General features: G+C 38.6%; 1 protein-coding gene across 6 annotated transcripts in view; it reads right to left on the reverse strand.

Annotated features, from left to right (window-relative positions):
• Nucleotides 1–3,736: 3,736 nt before the first annotated feature.
• The window catches only part of kmt5b (lysine methyltransferase 5B), a 46,417-nt gene continuing 34,588 nt past the window's right edge, over nucleotides 3,737–15,565 (reverse strand). For all 6 annotated transcript variants that reach the window (XM_072592251.1, XM_072592252.1, XM_072592250.1 and 3 more), the window contains one exon: nucleotides 3,737–6,227. In XM_072592251.1, the coding sequence (XP_072448352.1) occupies nucleotides 4,621–6,227 (1,607 nt within the window). In that variant the 3' untranslated portion in view covers nucleotides 3,737–4,620. The remainder of the gene's footprint in view (nucleotides 6,228–15,565) is intronic.

Raw genomic sequence — 15,565 nt, forward strand, 5'->3', positions numbered from 1 at the left:
TTCAACACAATCTTCCAAACAGAAAACTGCTACCACCTGGAAGAAAAAGGACAAAAGATATATAGAAACATCATTTCTAAGACCTTCTTCAAGTTAAATCCAGTCTATAATCACTATTCTTGTGTCAAAATTCTGGAGTTTCCTTTACCAGCAAGCATGGGCCTAGTTATATAGACAAAATGCTGTGCTCCAAATAGAAGGCTCACCTTCAAGGACAACTAGGAATAGGTTTTTAAAAAAGTTGTCCTTGCAATAGAATTAGAATTAGCCTTTATTGTCACATATACTCAACAAATATAGTGAGAAGTTTATATATTGCCACTTACAGCACCTTCTTAGGTATAAAAAGTACCTAGGTACAACTTCTGTAGATACAGATCTTAGAGAGAAATAAAATGTCCAGAGTTGCACAGAGAGTTCGGAACCATTGTCTTCCAAACCAGACCACACTGGCACCTTGCCTCCAGTCTGCACCACACCATGGCTCCAGATGGCGCCAGATTTCACCTTGAGAAATGGGAGACTAGAAGATAGCTTCCAAAATGCCACACTGGATGGCCACAGTTACAGTGTCCTATTTCGCCATCTTGGATGGAAGAAAAAGTTTAAGAAATAGGGTACTCAAGACAAACAAATAAAAGCATTTAAACCAAACAGACTTCAAACCTGTAAAAAACAAGGACTAGAAGGGCATAGGGAAGAAAAGGACTTAAAAGGAATGAAAGACTGGTGAGATAAGGCCAATGGTAGGTGTCTTTTTGCTAGGATGGGGGATTTCAAGACTGGAGGCCACATTAAGATGAGGCGAGAAATTTTAAAACAATACCAGGGGCAATTTTTAAGAGGGTTGTGCAATTAACTTCCTGAGGAAATGGTGGATATGGGCACAATTACAACATTTAAAAGACATTTGTATAAGTACACAAATAGGGAAGTTTGGACGGATAGGGGCCAGGAGGACTAATTGGGATGTTCAGTGTGGACTGATTGGACCAAAGGATCTGTTTCCATACTATATGACTGCATCACTCAATGAAGATCACGCTGAGAGTAAGATAACTTGATTGATAATAAAAACACAAGAATGAAGAACCAAGGCACTGATATGCTGAGAGATAAGAGATATAAAGGTTCACAAGGTAGCATGATAACACAATTATCATGAGACACACCAAGATGACTAAGGAGAGAAGTCACGTGGAGGATTTCTTTAAAAAGGTAAATGAAAAACATACGCAAGTGAAAACATTGATTTGAATGGAAGAAAAATGAACGAATGAGTGAAACTTAAGCATGAAAAATAGGCGGTGTCCATAAAGCACGATGAAGGATTAGATCATAAGACAAAGGGAGAAATTAGGCCATTCATTCCATTGAATCTGCTCCTGCATTCAATCATGGCTGAAAGGCTTCTCAACCCCATTCTCCTGCTTTCTCCCTGAAACCCTTGATACTCAAGAACCTATTTATCTCAGTCTTTGAATATACTCAAGGCCCTGGCCTCCACAGCCTTCTGTGGCAATGAATTGCATGGATTCACCACTGTCTGGCTGAAGTAGTTTCTTCTTATCTCCATTCTAAAAGGTCTCCCCTTTTCTCTAAGACTATGACCACAGGTCCTAGTTGGTCATACCAATGGAAACATCTTCCCAACATCTACTGTCCAGGCCATTCAGTTTTCTGCATATTTCAATTAGACCCTTCTAAACTCCAGAGTCCTCAAACATTCCTCATTTGTTAAGCTTTTCATTCCTGGGACCACTCGCGTGAACCTCCTCTGAACACACTCCAGGGCCAGTACATCCTTCCTGATTCACACAGAAAAGCAAAAGAAATGCAGTATTCATGAAGAAGACAACTTACAACACATGGTATTGTTTGCGGTTTCTCAAATGTACAGAACATCAGAAACATGAGAACAAAAGCCAAAAGACAGATCACAGAAGATTAATATTAAAATAAAAACCAAACATGACATCTTAAACCTCAGTGCAAAAATTGAAGAGTGCCGCACAGCTTCTAAGTGAAGACCATAAGACATGAGCAGACTTAGGCCATCCAGCCCACAGAGTCTACTCCACCATATGATTAGAGTCATACAGCACAGGTGCAGACCATTTGGTCAACACAGTCCATGCTGATCACAGGCCCACTTGTGTTCTGTTTGGCCCAAATCCCTCCAAACCTTTCCTATTCATGCATCTATCCAAATGCCTTTTAAACATTCACCACTTCCTCTGAAACCTCATTCCAACCACGCAACACCCTTTGTGTAAAAAGTTAGCCACACGTCTTTTTTAACATCTCTCTCCTCTCACATTAAAATGTGCCCTCTAGACTTGAATTCCTCCCATCCAAAGGAAAAGACAATTACCATTAAGTCTATCTATACCTCTCGTTATTTTTAAAATTTCTATCAGGTCGCCTCTCAACCTATGTTCCAGTGCATGGCTGATTGGGTTTCTCAAACCCATTCTCCTGCCTTCTCTCAGTAAGATTTGATCCCTTTTCTAATCGGGAACACATCCATCTGCCTTAAATACACTCAATGACTTGGCCTCCACAACCCCTTTGCGGCAATAAGTTCTACAATCACCACCTTTTGGCTGGAAAACATTCCTCCTCATCTCGGCTCTAAAGGATTGCCCTTCACTTGTACTCTGCACTTTCACATCCTAGCCACTCTTCCTAGTGGAAACGGGTTCTCCACAAGTACTCTATCCAGACTTCTAAGTATTCTGTAAGTTTCAATAGGATCTCCCCTCATCCTTCTAAACTCCACTGAGTACTTAACCCCATATACCCTTCATCCCTGGGATCATCCTTGTAAACCTCCGCTGGACCCCCTTCAAAGTCAGCACATGCTTCCTCAGATATGGGGCCCAAAACCACACTCAATATTCCAAACATGGTCTACCCAGTGGTTTATAAAGACTCAGCAGCACACCTCTGCTCTTGTTTTTGAACCCTCCTGAAATTAGTGTGAACAGTGCATTTGCCTTCCACATAAACCTGCATGTCAACCTTAAGAGAATCCTGAACTAGAACTTGCAAGTCTCTTTGTGCTTCAGATTTCCAAAGCTTTGCTCCATTTAGAGAATATAGTCTACATGTCTATTCTTTCTACCGAAATGTGTAACCTCACACTTTCCCACATTGAATACCATCTGTCACTTGTGTGTCCACTCTTCGAGCCTGTCCAAGTTTTTCTGCTGCCTACCTGCTTCCCCAACACTGCCTGCTCCTCCATCTATCTTTGAGTCACCTGCAAACTTAGCAATATCTTCAGTTCCTTGGTCCAGATTACTAATGCAAGCCTCGAATTAGTTATATACCCAACACTGACCCCTGCGGAACTCCAGTAGTCACTGGCAGCCATACCGGAAAAAAGACTCATTTATCCTTACTTTGACTTCTGCCAGTCAGCCAATCATCTATCCATGCTAATACTTTACCCCTAATACCATGGGCTCCTATCTTATTGAGCTGCCTCCTTTGCAGCACCGTGTCAAAGGTCTTCTGGAAATCCAAGTATATCACACCCACCAGCTCTCCTCCAACTTGCCCGTTATGTTCTCAAAGAATTCTAACAGCCTGAGACGGAATGGGGAGCGCGAGAGAGGACAAAAAAAAGAGAAAAAAGGGAGTGAGAAAGAAGAGGACAAAGACAGTAAAGCAGAATGCCGGTTGAACAAATCATTACTGCTGCAAAATACATGTACAATTCTTGTTTGAGTTTAAATTTAAATTCAGATTTTATGACTTTAATACCAATTCATTACAAAAAAGATGTCTTTTTAAAAAATAAACACATGACCAGTTTTTTTCCAGGATACCTACAAATATCATTTTGCATCATTAACAGTCAAAGGTGAGTACATTCAGCCAGAGTATATTACATATACAGGTGCCATTAAACTAGATTCACACTTTTATGCTGTAAAGTATAAGTATTATACCCTGCACACATTATTCTGTTTTACAAGGTCAGCAAATAGCTCACACTTATTTTATTTAAACAACTCCATTTATTTAAACTTCCAAACAATAGCTGGCTACTGACAAAGGCCACAAACAGTACATCTGGGACAGCATACAGTGTAAAATTGACATAACCTGGGGAAAAACACCTAGCAAACGAGCCTAAAAGCCGCAATTCCTTGCTGGTGATAAGAACAGCTAGTATAAATCCATTGTTTGTACTTGCTGCCACTACCAATTCTTGTATTCTTTAACCTTCATTCATACTGGAGAGCAAATTAACGCTCAGTTTAAAAAAATTAAAATATCCACCATAATTGTGTTTCAAAGTATTGAGGCTCAAGAGGAGAAAAAAAATGAAAGGAAAACCTGGTCTTTATGTACAACAATTCTGTTTTATACCTTAATTCTACCACAGAGAGTCATCACCCTCCAAAACTCAGAATTGCACATGGTAAGGCTATTAATAGTACAATAAAAATCTGCAAAAAAATCAAGAGTCAATATAATGTACAATATTCTACAATATTTATGTTGATAATGAATACAGAAGTGCCATCAAAATTTACAGTAAGTTCATTCAAACTTGGAATTGATTGGAAAGTACTGTACACTGTGGTTAGTATAGAACCAAAAGATTTATGCATTAAGCCTTAAAGACTGATCTTCTCTTCTCCTTGAAGAGATATCTATATCTATGGAGTCTTTACCAACTATCAGTCTTAGTCTTTTTGCCTGAGGAAGTGGAATAAAGTCATCTTCAAATTCATCATCATAATCCTCCTCAGATGACGAGGAAGAGGAGGACGATGATGAGGAAGATGATGATGATGAATCCTCTTCCTCATCATCGTCCTCATATCTGCGTTGTCTGTGTTCATCCACTTCTCCATTAGCCCTCACAAAAACAGAATCATCACAACACACACCACTATCACAGAGATCTTCCATGAGGGAGTGTGATCGCTTAATTCCTTTAATCTGTTCCTCCCGTTTCAGCTGTATTTTGAGTTTTGTAGAACTATTTCCTGAGCCTGTGGTAAACCCATTACTGAGCTTTGCTACATAATTGTTACTTTTGTCATTTTCATGGTCTTTGCTCAGTTTGATACTAATCTTGGATTTCTTTCCATCCATTTCTTGGTCATTAGTTTTACTACTACTGCTGTCACGTCTTCTGCGCAAAGTCAATTTGGGAATCCCAGTACTGTTTTCAAGTATCAATTGTGCATCATATCTTGTGATTCGCCGTTTTTTTCTGTTTCTTTCACCTGTTGTCCTGGAATCTTTCATTTTATGAGATTCTGAACTTTTTGTTTTGTGAGAAACCATAAAAGAGTCTGAAGTGCCACAATTTGATGAACCAATGTAGTCTCTGTATACACCAGTCATATCCACTAAATTAACTTTATCATTCCCATTAAGATTGCGAATTGGGGGAGGACTTATCAATTCTGGCATAGATTCCTCCTTTATATTCTGTTTTACAGAACAAGATAGCACGTGCTCACATTCATCTAATTGTGCAGGAATTTTTTCTCGTTTTCCATGTTGTAACCTCCTTCTGCTCAAACATATGCCATTATTTTGACAATTCGTTCCTTTATCAGATAATGATTCTTGGATCAATGTATTTACATGAGCACCATCACAGACACGTTGAATGGAGTCAATATGTTCACTTTCTTCTCTGCAAAGATTTACACTGTCCACAGTATTTGGTTCAAGCTCCAATGAAGAAACAACATCAAAGGACTCCTTAAGGGCAAGTTTTGTTCTTTTTGCCCGACGGGTCATGTAAGTACAAGGTACTGCTCCGTTTCGGATGCGGGAAAGTTTATGCAATTCTTTTATAGAATTCATTTTATTTTCTCGAACAGAATGCCTGGTCAGACACTTACCCGAACTTTCAACGTTTGCTGGCCCCTCCAAATCTTTGTCCTTTTCAAGTGGCAAATTCTTATAAAGAACTACTTTAGGTTCCTTGAGAACGAAATTGTCCATTTCAAGATTTCTAAAAGTGGTCTTTTGTTCTGACCTTCTAGATTCACTTCTTAACCTCGATTTTGAGGCCAATGACCTAACCGGCCTTGAGGTTTTCAGTTTCTTTGGTACCTTGGAATTACCTACAGAACATATTTTTGAAGAGGATGAGGTAGAGCCAGAGGCAGTTGATGTTCTGGGTAGATTTTGCCTTGTCCTGCTTTTGCTATCCTTTTTCAAATTCATAGATTTTCTAGTTGCAGCTGAAATACAGACATCAATAGGTAAATTAAAATTAATTTGCAATGTACATTTTCTACATAAAACTACAAGCAAAAAAGATATCACTCTAGATTACCATAAACATTACACTCGAGCCTAATGACAACAGAACTTCCTGCAGCACTTCATTTTACTTCCTCACCAATCTGTTATTTCAGCTCCCAAATATTTGACAGGATTTAGTTGTTGAGGATGTGCAAATTAACTGAGCTTAAAATTGTTTTACTTTAATTTTTCATAGTATAATTTCCAATGTTTAAGTTCCTTTAATCAGTGTTGAGTAATATGTTACAACTTACCCAGTCATACCTTTGTGACTGATATCTTACAGAAATTACTTGCTTGGCTGATTAAAAAAAGTTATACATAATGGATAAACATAGATACAAACCCAGCATTAAAGTATACTTGCCACATTTTGGGACATCTGCACATCTAACAATCTGTTAGTAGGAGGAGGAGCAGAAAGGAAAAAAGGCAAAAGTTTATGGAAAATGGGTCAGGAGGAAATGAGGAACGATTTGCTAAGAAAAACGGGAAAAGTAGAACGAAGCCTCGAGTAGAATTCGGGGTATACTCAAAAACTTTGGCGGGGGGGGGGGGGGGGGGTAGAGCAGTGGGTGGTGGTGGATGAAAACCACTGGATGTAATCCTTCCAAACATTAAAGATTTTATTAAGATGCACTTAAATTTTTGGAATAATGCAAGAAAATAAAGAAATCAGCATTATGGAAGAGGTGGAGAGAAAACGAATTTGTTTCACAGCAGTCCCTTGTGACCGAATTATGAAACTTCAAGGTAAAATCAAGCTTTATCATAAGAGCGTTGTTAAATGATAAGCTATTGCGATTGAAAATCATGGCAAATGGAGAGTGCTTTAAATGGGAAATTTCTCACTACTGCACCACCTACAGACATCAAGTGGAATGTATTAACAAATCTCAATAAGGATCATTTACAAATAATAGTACCGATTTACATAGTGAGATGCTGTCGACCAAAATTTGTTTCATTGATAACCATAAATCTTTCAAATACAACTTAGACATGCTAAATCAATCTCATTAAACAAATTAACAGATCATCTAGAGATAAAACCTTATTATGACTAGAATGACTACTGTATAGTTCGTGCAGAGATGGTCTCATTTTCATTCTCCACAGAGTTATTTGGCATTGCCATCATGTAAATAACAAATGCAAAACACAGTAGCTCTAAACTCAGTAGCCATGATACATTTAGAACTATTGGCAGGAGTGTAATCATCACAATCTGTTACCTCACAATCCAGTACTTTCTTCAGTCTATCATTACAGTTGGGCTAAGGAAACAATGAAGTGTGTAAATGACCACCACAGCAGCAGAGGTATAGAAAATCATGTAACAACCTGGCAACGCTATAATGCAGCACTGCATGCTTTACAGACAACGAAATCTGTATACTGTAGTCAGAGCTAAGTGATGCCACAATCAACAGATAATATCAAAATTCAATCACCTGCGACATCCAGTGGAATGGTAGTAAACAATTAAGAAAATGGAGACAGCTCAAAATTCCCATCCTTAAAGACAAAGCATTTTTACAAAAGACAAGGCTGAAAAAGTTGGGAGTTATCGTTGGTCTTAAGAACAAAGTTAAATAATCTACCTCAGCCCAATGGAGAGATCCTGACTTTGGCAGAGGTTCTTCACTATCGGATTCCATTCAATCCACATGATAGCAAGAAACAGAAGGTACTGGATACAGCTAAAGCTACAAAGGGCTAATAAAATACTAGTAGCAGCAATAACATCTGTGCCTCAGTTCCTCTAGAATACTAGCATCTATCCAACCAGGAAAATTGTCTGGTTATGTTCTGTACTTGAAATGCTGCAGCAATCCAATTAGGTTAATTGCTCTTTGATCAGTTTACTCGCAAAGGAAAGTGATGGAAGGTGTTGTCATCATTAGGTGCACATCAATTCAAATAATGATGTAGCTCATGGTCTTGCGTTTCTGTCACGGGTCTTAACATGACTGAACAAGCTGTTTTTGTTTTCTGCAAAACCTTAGCTAAATGGGACAGAACATCGCACAAGAGAGTGGGTTTCAGCAGGTAGAATATGCTTCTTTCCGCTATCTTCTGCATAATTAAGACACAACTATTCATCAGCATGACTCAACTCGAATAATTTTCTGCTATTGTGAATGGCTGGCAGCATGCTTCTACCAGTAACAAATTAATACGCCTCATGAGGAGAGTGGAAGTGTCTGTAAATCATTTTCTTTGTTCTCCCCAGAACTTTAGCCATCTTAGAGTGGAGAAGAACAGGATCTGGCCAAGGAGACAGCTTTTCATCTGCTGGAAATTGTGTCCAGTCCATAAAAGTTGATTTTGTAGGGTGTTGCCCAAATGGTTGCGGAGCTGGCTTCAAGGACATTAGTGTTTGACATTCCTCCAACATGGAGGAGGCATGGTTGATTGAACGTCTCTTTCATAGTATGTTGTTACACAGCCCAGGTCACAACGTAATGCAGGAGTGAGGTGATAACAATTGCTTTGATATGTGTAAGGTGCTGTTGGCCAAACCACCAAGGATACCTACTCAACAGTAATGTTAAATGGATGCTCAGCATTACAATGAAATTAAGATTGAAAAAAACCTGAACAAAAAGGGACAAGAATAACTCTCCATGACATTAAGGGAGCATCTGATCCAGTGTGGAAGTCGCAAAACTGAAGTCAACGAAAATTAGGGGGCAACTCTGCCTGGCTGGAGCTAATACCAAAAACAAAGAAAGATGAGCAATATTACTTGTGGCCAAATCATTTCAGTTTCGCCAGGCAATGTCCTATGATCAATTATCTTTAGCTGCTTCAAAGATATTCCTTCCTGAAGGATAGGACTTGAAATGGTTACTGATGATTGTTCAGTCTTCAATTCCATTTGCAACTCTGCAGGTATGGAATTGCTTTGTTACCGGCAAGCCACGAGATCTGGACATGTTCAGGCTTGTCTTAATGGGCAGTCATGACATACAAGTGCCAGGCATGATAATCTCCAAAAGATGAAAGACCAAACATCTATTATTCAAAAGCATTCGTATCAACAAATCCTCCCTCATCCATAGCCTGGGGAGACACCATTGACCAGAAACTTAATTGGATTGATACAAAAACACTGACTAGAGCAGGTCAGAGGTTAGCTATCTATAACAAGTGACAAACATCTGACTTTACAAAGTCTTTTCACCACTTACAGGAATACAAAGAATGCTCTCCACTTGCCTGGAACAGTGCAACTACAATACATGAAATTCAGCACCATTGTTGTGAAGTGACTGAGTTTTTTTAAAAATGCTTTAAGGGCTCATGCTCAATGCTTGTGAAAAATGAATCCAAGTTATAATGACCTATCTGCACAGGATTTTAAAAATGGTAACTGTGCAAGGTTGCATGTGATGGAAGAAAGGAAGGATGATTGCATGTAGTTTGTTTTATTGTTTGTATAACATTTCTGAAATGGTGCTACATTTATTGAAGGACAGAAACATTTAAGAACTGTCTTTTTATTTTGTTTCATAAAAAACTGAACTGAGGAACGGCAATTTAAAAAAAAACAGTATTTTCACCAGGTGCTGCTGTTTTGAAAAGTAACTTGACATTACTGCCAGACATGTAAACAACTAGTTGAACACAGTAATTGAAAGTTGAGTTGCAGACAATTTGGAGCCAAGTGAGGTGTAATGATGCAGCTTTTGCTGGTATAAAAAGATTGACTGGTTAATGAACAGATGGCAGTTATCAATGAGAGTCCTTTCTGCCTGCCGACAATAATGTGATCTGTTCTCAGGTAACTAATCAGCTTGGGAGCTGGGAACAAATTACAGAGAAATAAATATAAAAGAACTGTGGATGTTGGAAATAGAGTGCTTGATCAACCCATCCACTATTTTTAAAATTCACTACTTCTACCCCCATTGGTGTACCAAATTCACATTGCATAGCTCTTCCATCCACAAGACGTATGACAGTGATTTGCCAAGATTTCTTCAATAGCACTTCTCATAGGACAAGGGCAACAGAAGCATAGAAATACCACAAGGTGGTGCACCAACCCAACTTGGAAATATACTTTCATTACTTCAGTGGGGCTGGGTTAAAATTGTTGAACACTATTTGTAGCACCATTAGAACACTGTGGGAATAATTTCACCCTACTGTTGAAATATCTAGTTCATAATTCATGTGATTAGCATACATATTTAGTTTTAGATATACAAAATGAGAACACATAATTGAGAAACTGATTTTAATTGTGAAGTATGTACAATGCAAACAAGTCTCCGCTTCTTAAAAGGTAACCGGTGTTTATTTTAGAAGGCCAAAAAGTTGACAGTGATAAAAAAACTACAGTAAGCCAATTTTAAACACCTTGGTAATGTCACCATGCTTATTTGAGAGCTTAGTTTGTAGAGGTAAAAGCTGGCAATTTTGGAAAGGTTGTAAAAGTCTATTACAGACATACATTATTCATGTACGTTCCAGAATGAGTAGCATGGAAGGCAAATTAATTTGATTACATTTTCATTTGAGGGCAACACAACTAAAGTCCACTGGGGTGATGTGATGTGATGGAGGGGGGGGGTGGTAAATGGTTTCTTCCTAATTTATCCATGTGTGTCTGCTGACAGAAGCAACACCTTCAGTTTGGGAACTGACCAACAGCTAGAGATCATGTCTTGCATAGGGTGCAACTCACCAAATAGGGACAGCCAAATGAAAAGGAATTATTTAGGCCTATGCTGCCACATTTTCTGTCTTTGAAGCAAAGTACAATGCTCCAGCCGGAGCTCGTCCGCTCCATCCATTCTTCTCCTCCTTTTCTTCCTCTTAGCGCTTCATTTTCCACCGAACGCCGGCAAGCAACGACTGTCAGCCTGGCGCAGTGGCTTCCCAGCATGACATGGTGACTTCATGGCCTGGCACAACAGCCTCCTCCCATCACAGCCTCCTGGGTATGAAGAACTACAATCTCCCAGCCTCATGATTCTCAATGTGAAACCTAGCATGGTCTGGAGCCACAGCCCAGTGCAGACTGAAAACAAGATGACAGCGTGCTCTGTTGTTCTTAACTATTATGCTGGGCATTTCATTTCTCTATTGTCTAAAATCTTGTAAGTAAAGTTGTACCTAGGTCGGTGCTGTAAGTGGCGACATATAAACTTTCCACTATATTCAGAGTATATGTGACAATAAAGGCTAATCCCAATTCTATTAACTTTTATTGTTCACCAACATGGAATACAGTTGAGCTTAAAGCATGGATTAATGAGGAAATGTAACTGAAAGATTTGCCTAGTTTGGAGCTAAAATCTATATAGAAGACAAAATCTACTGTGGCCCTCGCTTTTGAGGAGGTGGTTATAAGCTGTAAAGTGCGATGATTCAATGGCTTTATTTGTCCTTTAATTTAAGAGGGGAACTTGTCCTTTTAATAAAAGGAGGAGAAAGGTTTAAACCTGAGGAACCAAACAGTCTGCTCAAAGCCTATCAGGAAAACAGCTTCAAGCCTTGGGCTCAATTGAAGCTGGAACAATTGAAACAGATTGATTAGGTGTGATCAAGCTCCCACAGAACCATGAGTTTTAGTTTTAGATTTCTGCAGTTGTTATAGTACTGAAGCTGGATGTGCAAGCTCTTTTTCTTCTCTATTACAGCTAAAAGCTGAGATTCTCTTCCTGCTACTCGAACTGCATGCAAGACAATCTATTCTATTGAATTTGACTTTGCCAAGGGTGTGCTTATGGAATGTTACTATGTTCGAACAGTTAATTAGTAATTTACATATATTATTTTAAGCATTTTGATAGAGCTAGTGAAGCCAATTCTTTTCTTATTTTCTGTATGCTAATTGTAGTGTAAAAATAAATTGTGTTTTGCTTAAGGTTGAATAGTTTGACTAATCAAATGGCATCAAAAATGGAATGCCTTACACTTACCTTTAAAATAAGAAAAAGTTAGGGCCGAGGCTATCTTCTTAATACACAATCTGTTCTGATATAATGCCATAGTTCCGTTCCCGTGCGATCCCGCATTATAAGAAAACTGCATAATAGCAGCACCGTTAAAACCAATGGGACTGGAACTGCATTATAGCTAAAGTTTGGGTTCTACAAATAATGGTCTAAACTCTTCAATTATGTATTAGCCAATTTGCTTTGAAGAAATGTGTGTTATAGCAACGCCAACTGTATTTGAGGGGATTTGGTCTGATCCAAAACAGGGGTCAGAAGTTGTACAGAAACTGTGGGAACATATTGGAACAATAGGAACTGGAGAAGTTCCTGGTGTTTAAACCTCTATGAAAGGCATTGAAACTCATACTTGAAAGTTCCATCGCCAAGAGGCCTGCAAAGAAAACTGAAGGATTGAGTAGCTAAAATTGAATGATTCCCATGAAATTTGTTTCTTGAGGAAGAATGGGAATACTGAAGAGAAATAACTTCCAGAGGGCCTTGGCATACATTTGATTTGGTCCCAGACGAAAATCAATGAACCTTCAAGGTTTTGAAGTAAAGGGCTAAGTAACAAGTAAAACAGTGTTGGATAACATGGGTTTTCAAAAACCATGTGAAGTTAGTGGCATGTATTTTGTTGTACAGCATATAATGAGAAATTTAAACAAAAGCAAAGTTTAGTTAAAGTGTGAAGTCTTAAGTCTGATTCTGTCTGTTAGTTGCTGGATCTTAGAAATTTTTCTTTAAAACATTAACATTCACAAACAGAATAATAAATTTGGCGACAGTCACAACCAACTGAAGGGCAATAAATATGGGACTTGCTGACAATGCTTAATTCAATGTATGCATAAACGGACAGAAGTTACAAGACGGAATGTTGCAGCTGTCAATTGCAAAAAAGGTTTCGGATGCAAGACAAAAAAGCATAATAACAGGCCAAGAATAAATGATGGATCTAAAAGGAGCTGTAAAAGCAAAAGAAGAATTATTAGCATATGTTGTCTGAGAAAAATCAGAATGGTGGTTAAGATTAAAAGTTATTGAACTTGCATCTCGAATGCTATAAAGACTTCTAACCTGGTATCTTTTGTAACCAAGTTATCCTTGGATCAAGTCCAAGATGTCTGCATATAGAACAAGGGGTAGGGGTTAAAAACAAAATGGTAGCAAAGATTAACATATTGACATCTGAAAGCTAGATTAATTAATTTAAATAAATAAATAGGCCTATTCTTTATGCTTACTATCATTGATTGTTCATCTTTGCAGCATCAACTAAACTTTACCAAAACTCTTAGGAACAAAATTGGATTTTGACCAACTGAAAACAGAGGGAAGTACAACAACACTATTTACTCATTGCATTTGGAATCAGAGGCAGAGAGTTCTGGAAAAGATTTGAATGGAAGCAAACCAAACTAAATCCACATAGCCAAAACAAAGGTTCAGAGACGGTAAATCCATTAACGTATGTTTCTATTGTGTGGAATGCTAACTGATTAGGTTAGATGAACTGGCCATGCTAAATTGCCCAGTGTCCAGGGATGTGTCAGCTAGGTGGGTTAGCTATGGGAGGGGTGCCCTTTGGAGGTTCGGTGTGGACCCAATTGGTTGAATGGCCTTTTTCCATGCAGTAGGGATGCTATGAACTTCTACTCTATGAACAGCAGAGGTAGTGTAACAACTGAGGCTAGATAAGAAAGGCCCGTTTTTTCTGTTCTCTTCCATGATTATGCAGCAAACAGTATGGATAATATTCCAGTGCATTGACATGGTACAGTTTGTTGAAAAACATTTTAATCTGCATCAATTCCATGTAAAATTGAGATTAATCTAAAGTCAGGTATGAAATGATCAAGATTCCCTGAAACAGGAAATCTGAATCTGATTTGCTTCATATTATAGTATAAAGCTTTTGTACAAAGCCAAAACTGTTTTATACTAAACATGTTATACTTTAAGTGTGTATATCAATTGCACACTCAAATTTATTTTGAAATTTAAGTGAAGTAGCATTGAGAACATGGAATTAAGATGAAAAGTTTGGAAAAAAAAACAGAATAGAAGTATTCCTTTAGTGAGGTGGGTGAATTTTATAACTGGCTACTGGACAGCAAAATTGAGCCAAGTACTGGGATTTTCTTAATATAGGGAGGGAATGCCTTGATGGGAGCACTAATGGAATTTCATCCTTGTATAACCTGAGTCAAACAGCACTTCACTGCATTAGGATTTTAAAAAATCTGAGGGTTACCTCAGATTACAACAGGATCTTGACAAGATGAGCCAATGGGCCGAGTACCAGCAGATGGAGTTTAATTCAGATAAATGTGAGCTGCTGCATTTTAGGAAAGCAAATCTTAGCAGGACTTATATACTTAATGGCAAGGTCCTAGGGAGTGTTGCTGAACAAAGAGACCTTGGAGTGCAGGTTCATAGCTCCTTGAAAGTGGAGTCGCAGGTAGATAGTATAGTGAAGGCAGCATTTGGTATGCTTTCCTTTATTGGTCAAGAGTATTGAGTACAGGAGTTGGGAAGTCATGTTGCGGTTGTACAGGACATTAGTTAGGCCAATGCTGGAATACTGTATGCAATTCTGGTGTCCTTCCTATCAAAAGAACATTGTGAAACTTGAAAGGGTTCAGAAAAGGTGTACAAGGATGTTGCCAGGGTTGGAGGATTTGAGCTAGAGGGAGAGATTGAATAGGCTGGGATTGTTTTCCTTGGATCGTCAGAGAATGAGGGGTGACCTTATAAAAGGTTTATAAAATCATGAGGGACATGGATACGATAAATAGACAAAGTCTTTTCCTTGGGGTGGGAGTGTCCAGAACTAAAAAGGGCATAGGTTTAGGGTGAGGGGGGAAAGATATAAACGAGACCTAAGGGGCAACCTTTTCACGAAGAGGGTGGTACGTGTATGGAATGAGCTGCCCAAGGAAATGGTGGAGGCTGGTACAATTGCAACATTTAAAAGGCAACTGGATGAGTATATTTGGAAGGATATGGGCCAAGTGTTGGCAGGTGGGATTAGATTGGGTTGGGATATCTGATCGGCATGGACAAGTCGGACTGAAAGGTCTGTTTCCATGCTGTACATCTCAATGACTTAAAACACAGAAGTGACAAAGTAGTATGGCAAGGCACATAGATGCATTAAAAACAAACAAATTGGAGGTTTTGATCAATCTGTATAAAGCCGTGACTTGGCCTCAACTGGAATGCCATCTCCAATTCTGGGCAGTGCAACCTAAGGGAAGTGTGAATCATTAAAGACAGAATGCAGAATAGATTCACAAGAAAGATTCCAGCGT

This window comes from Chiloscyllium punctatum, chromosome 22 (assembly GCF_047496795.1).
Source record: "Chiloscyllium punctatum isolate Juve2018m chromosome 22, sChiPun1.3, whole genome shotgun sequence".
In the NCBI taxonomy this organism is placed as follows: Eukaryota; Metazoa; Chordata; class Chondrichthyes; order Orectolobiformes; family Hemiscylliidae; genus Chiloscyllium; species Chiloscyllium punctatum.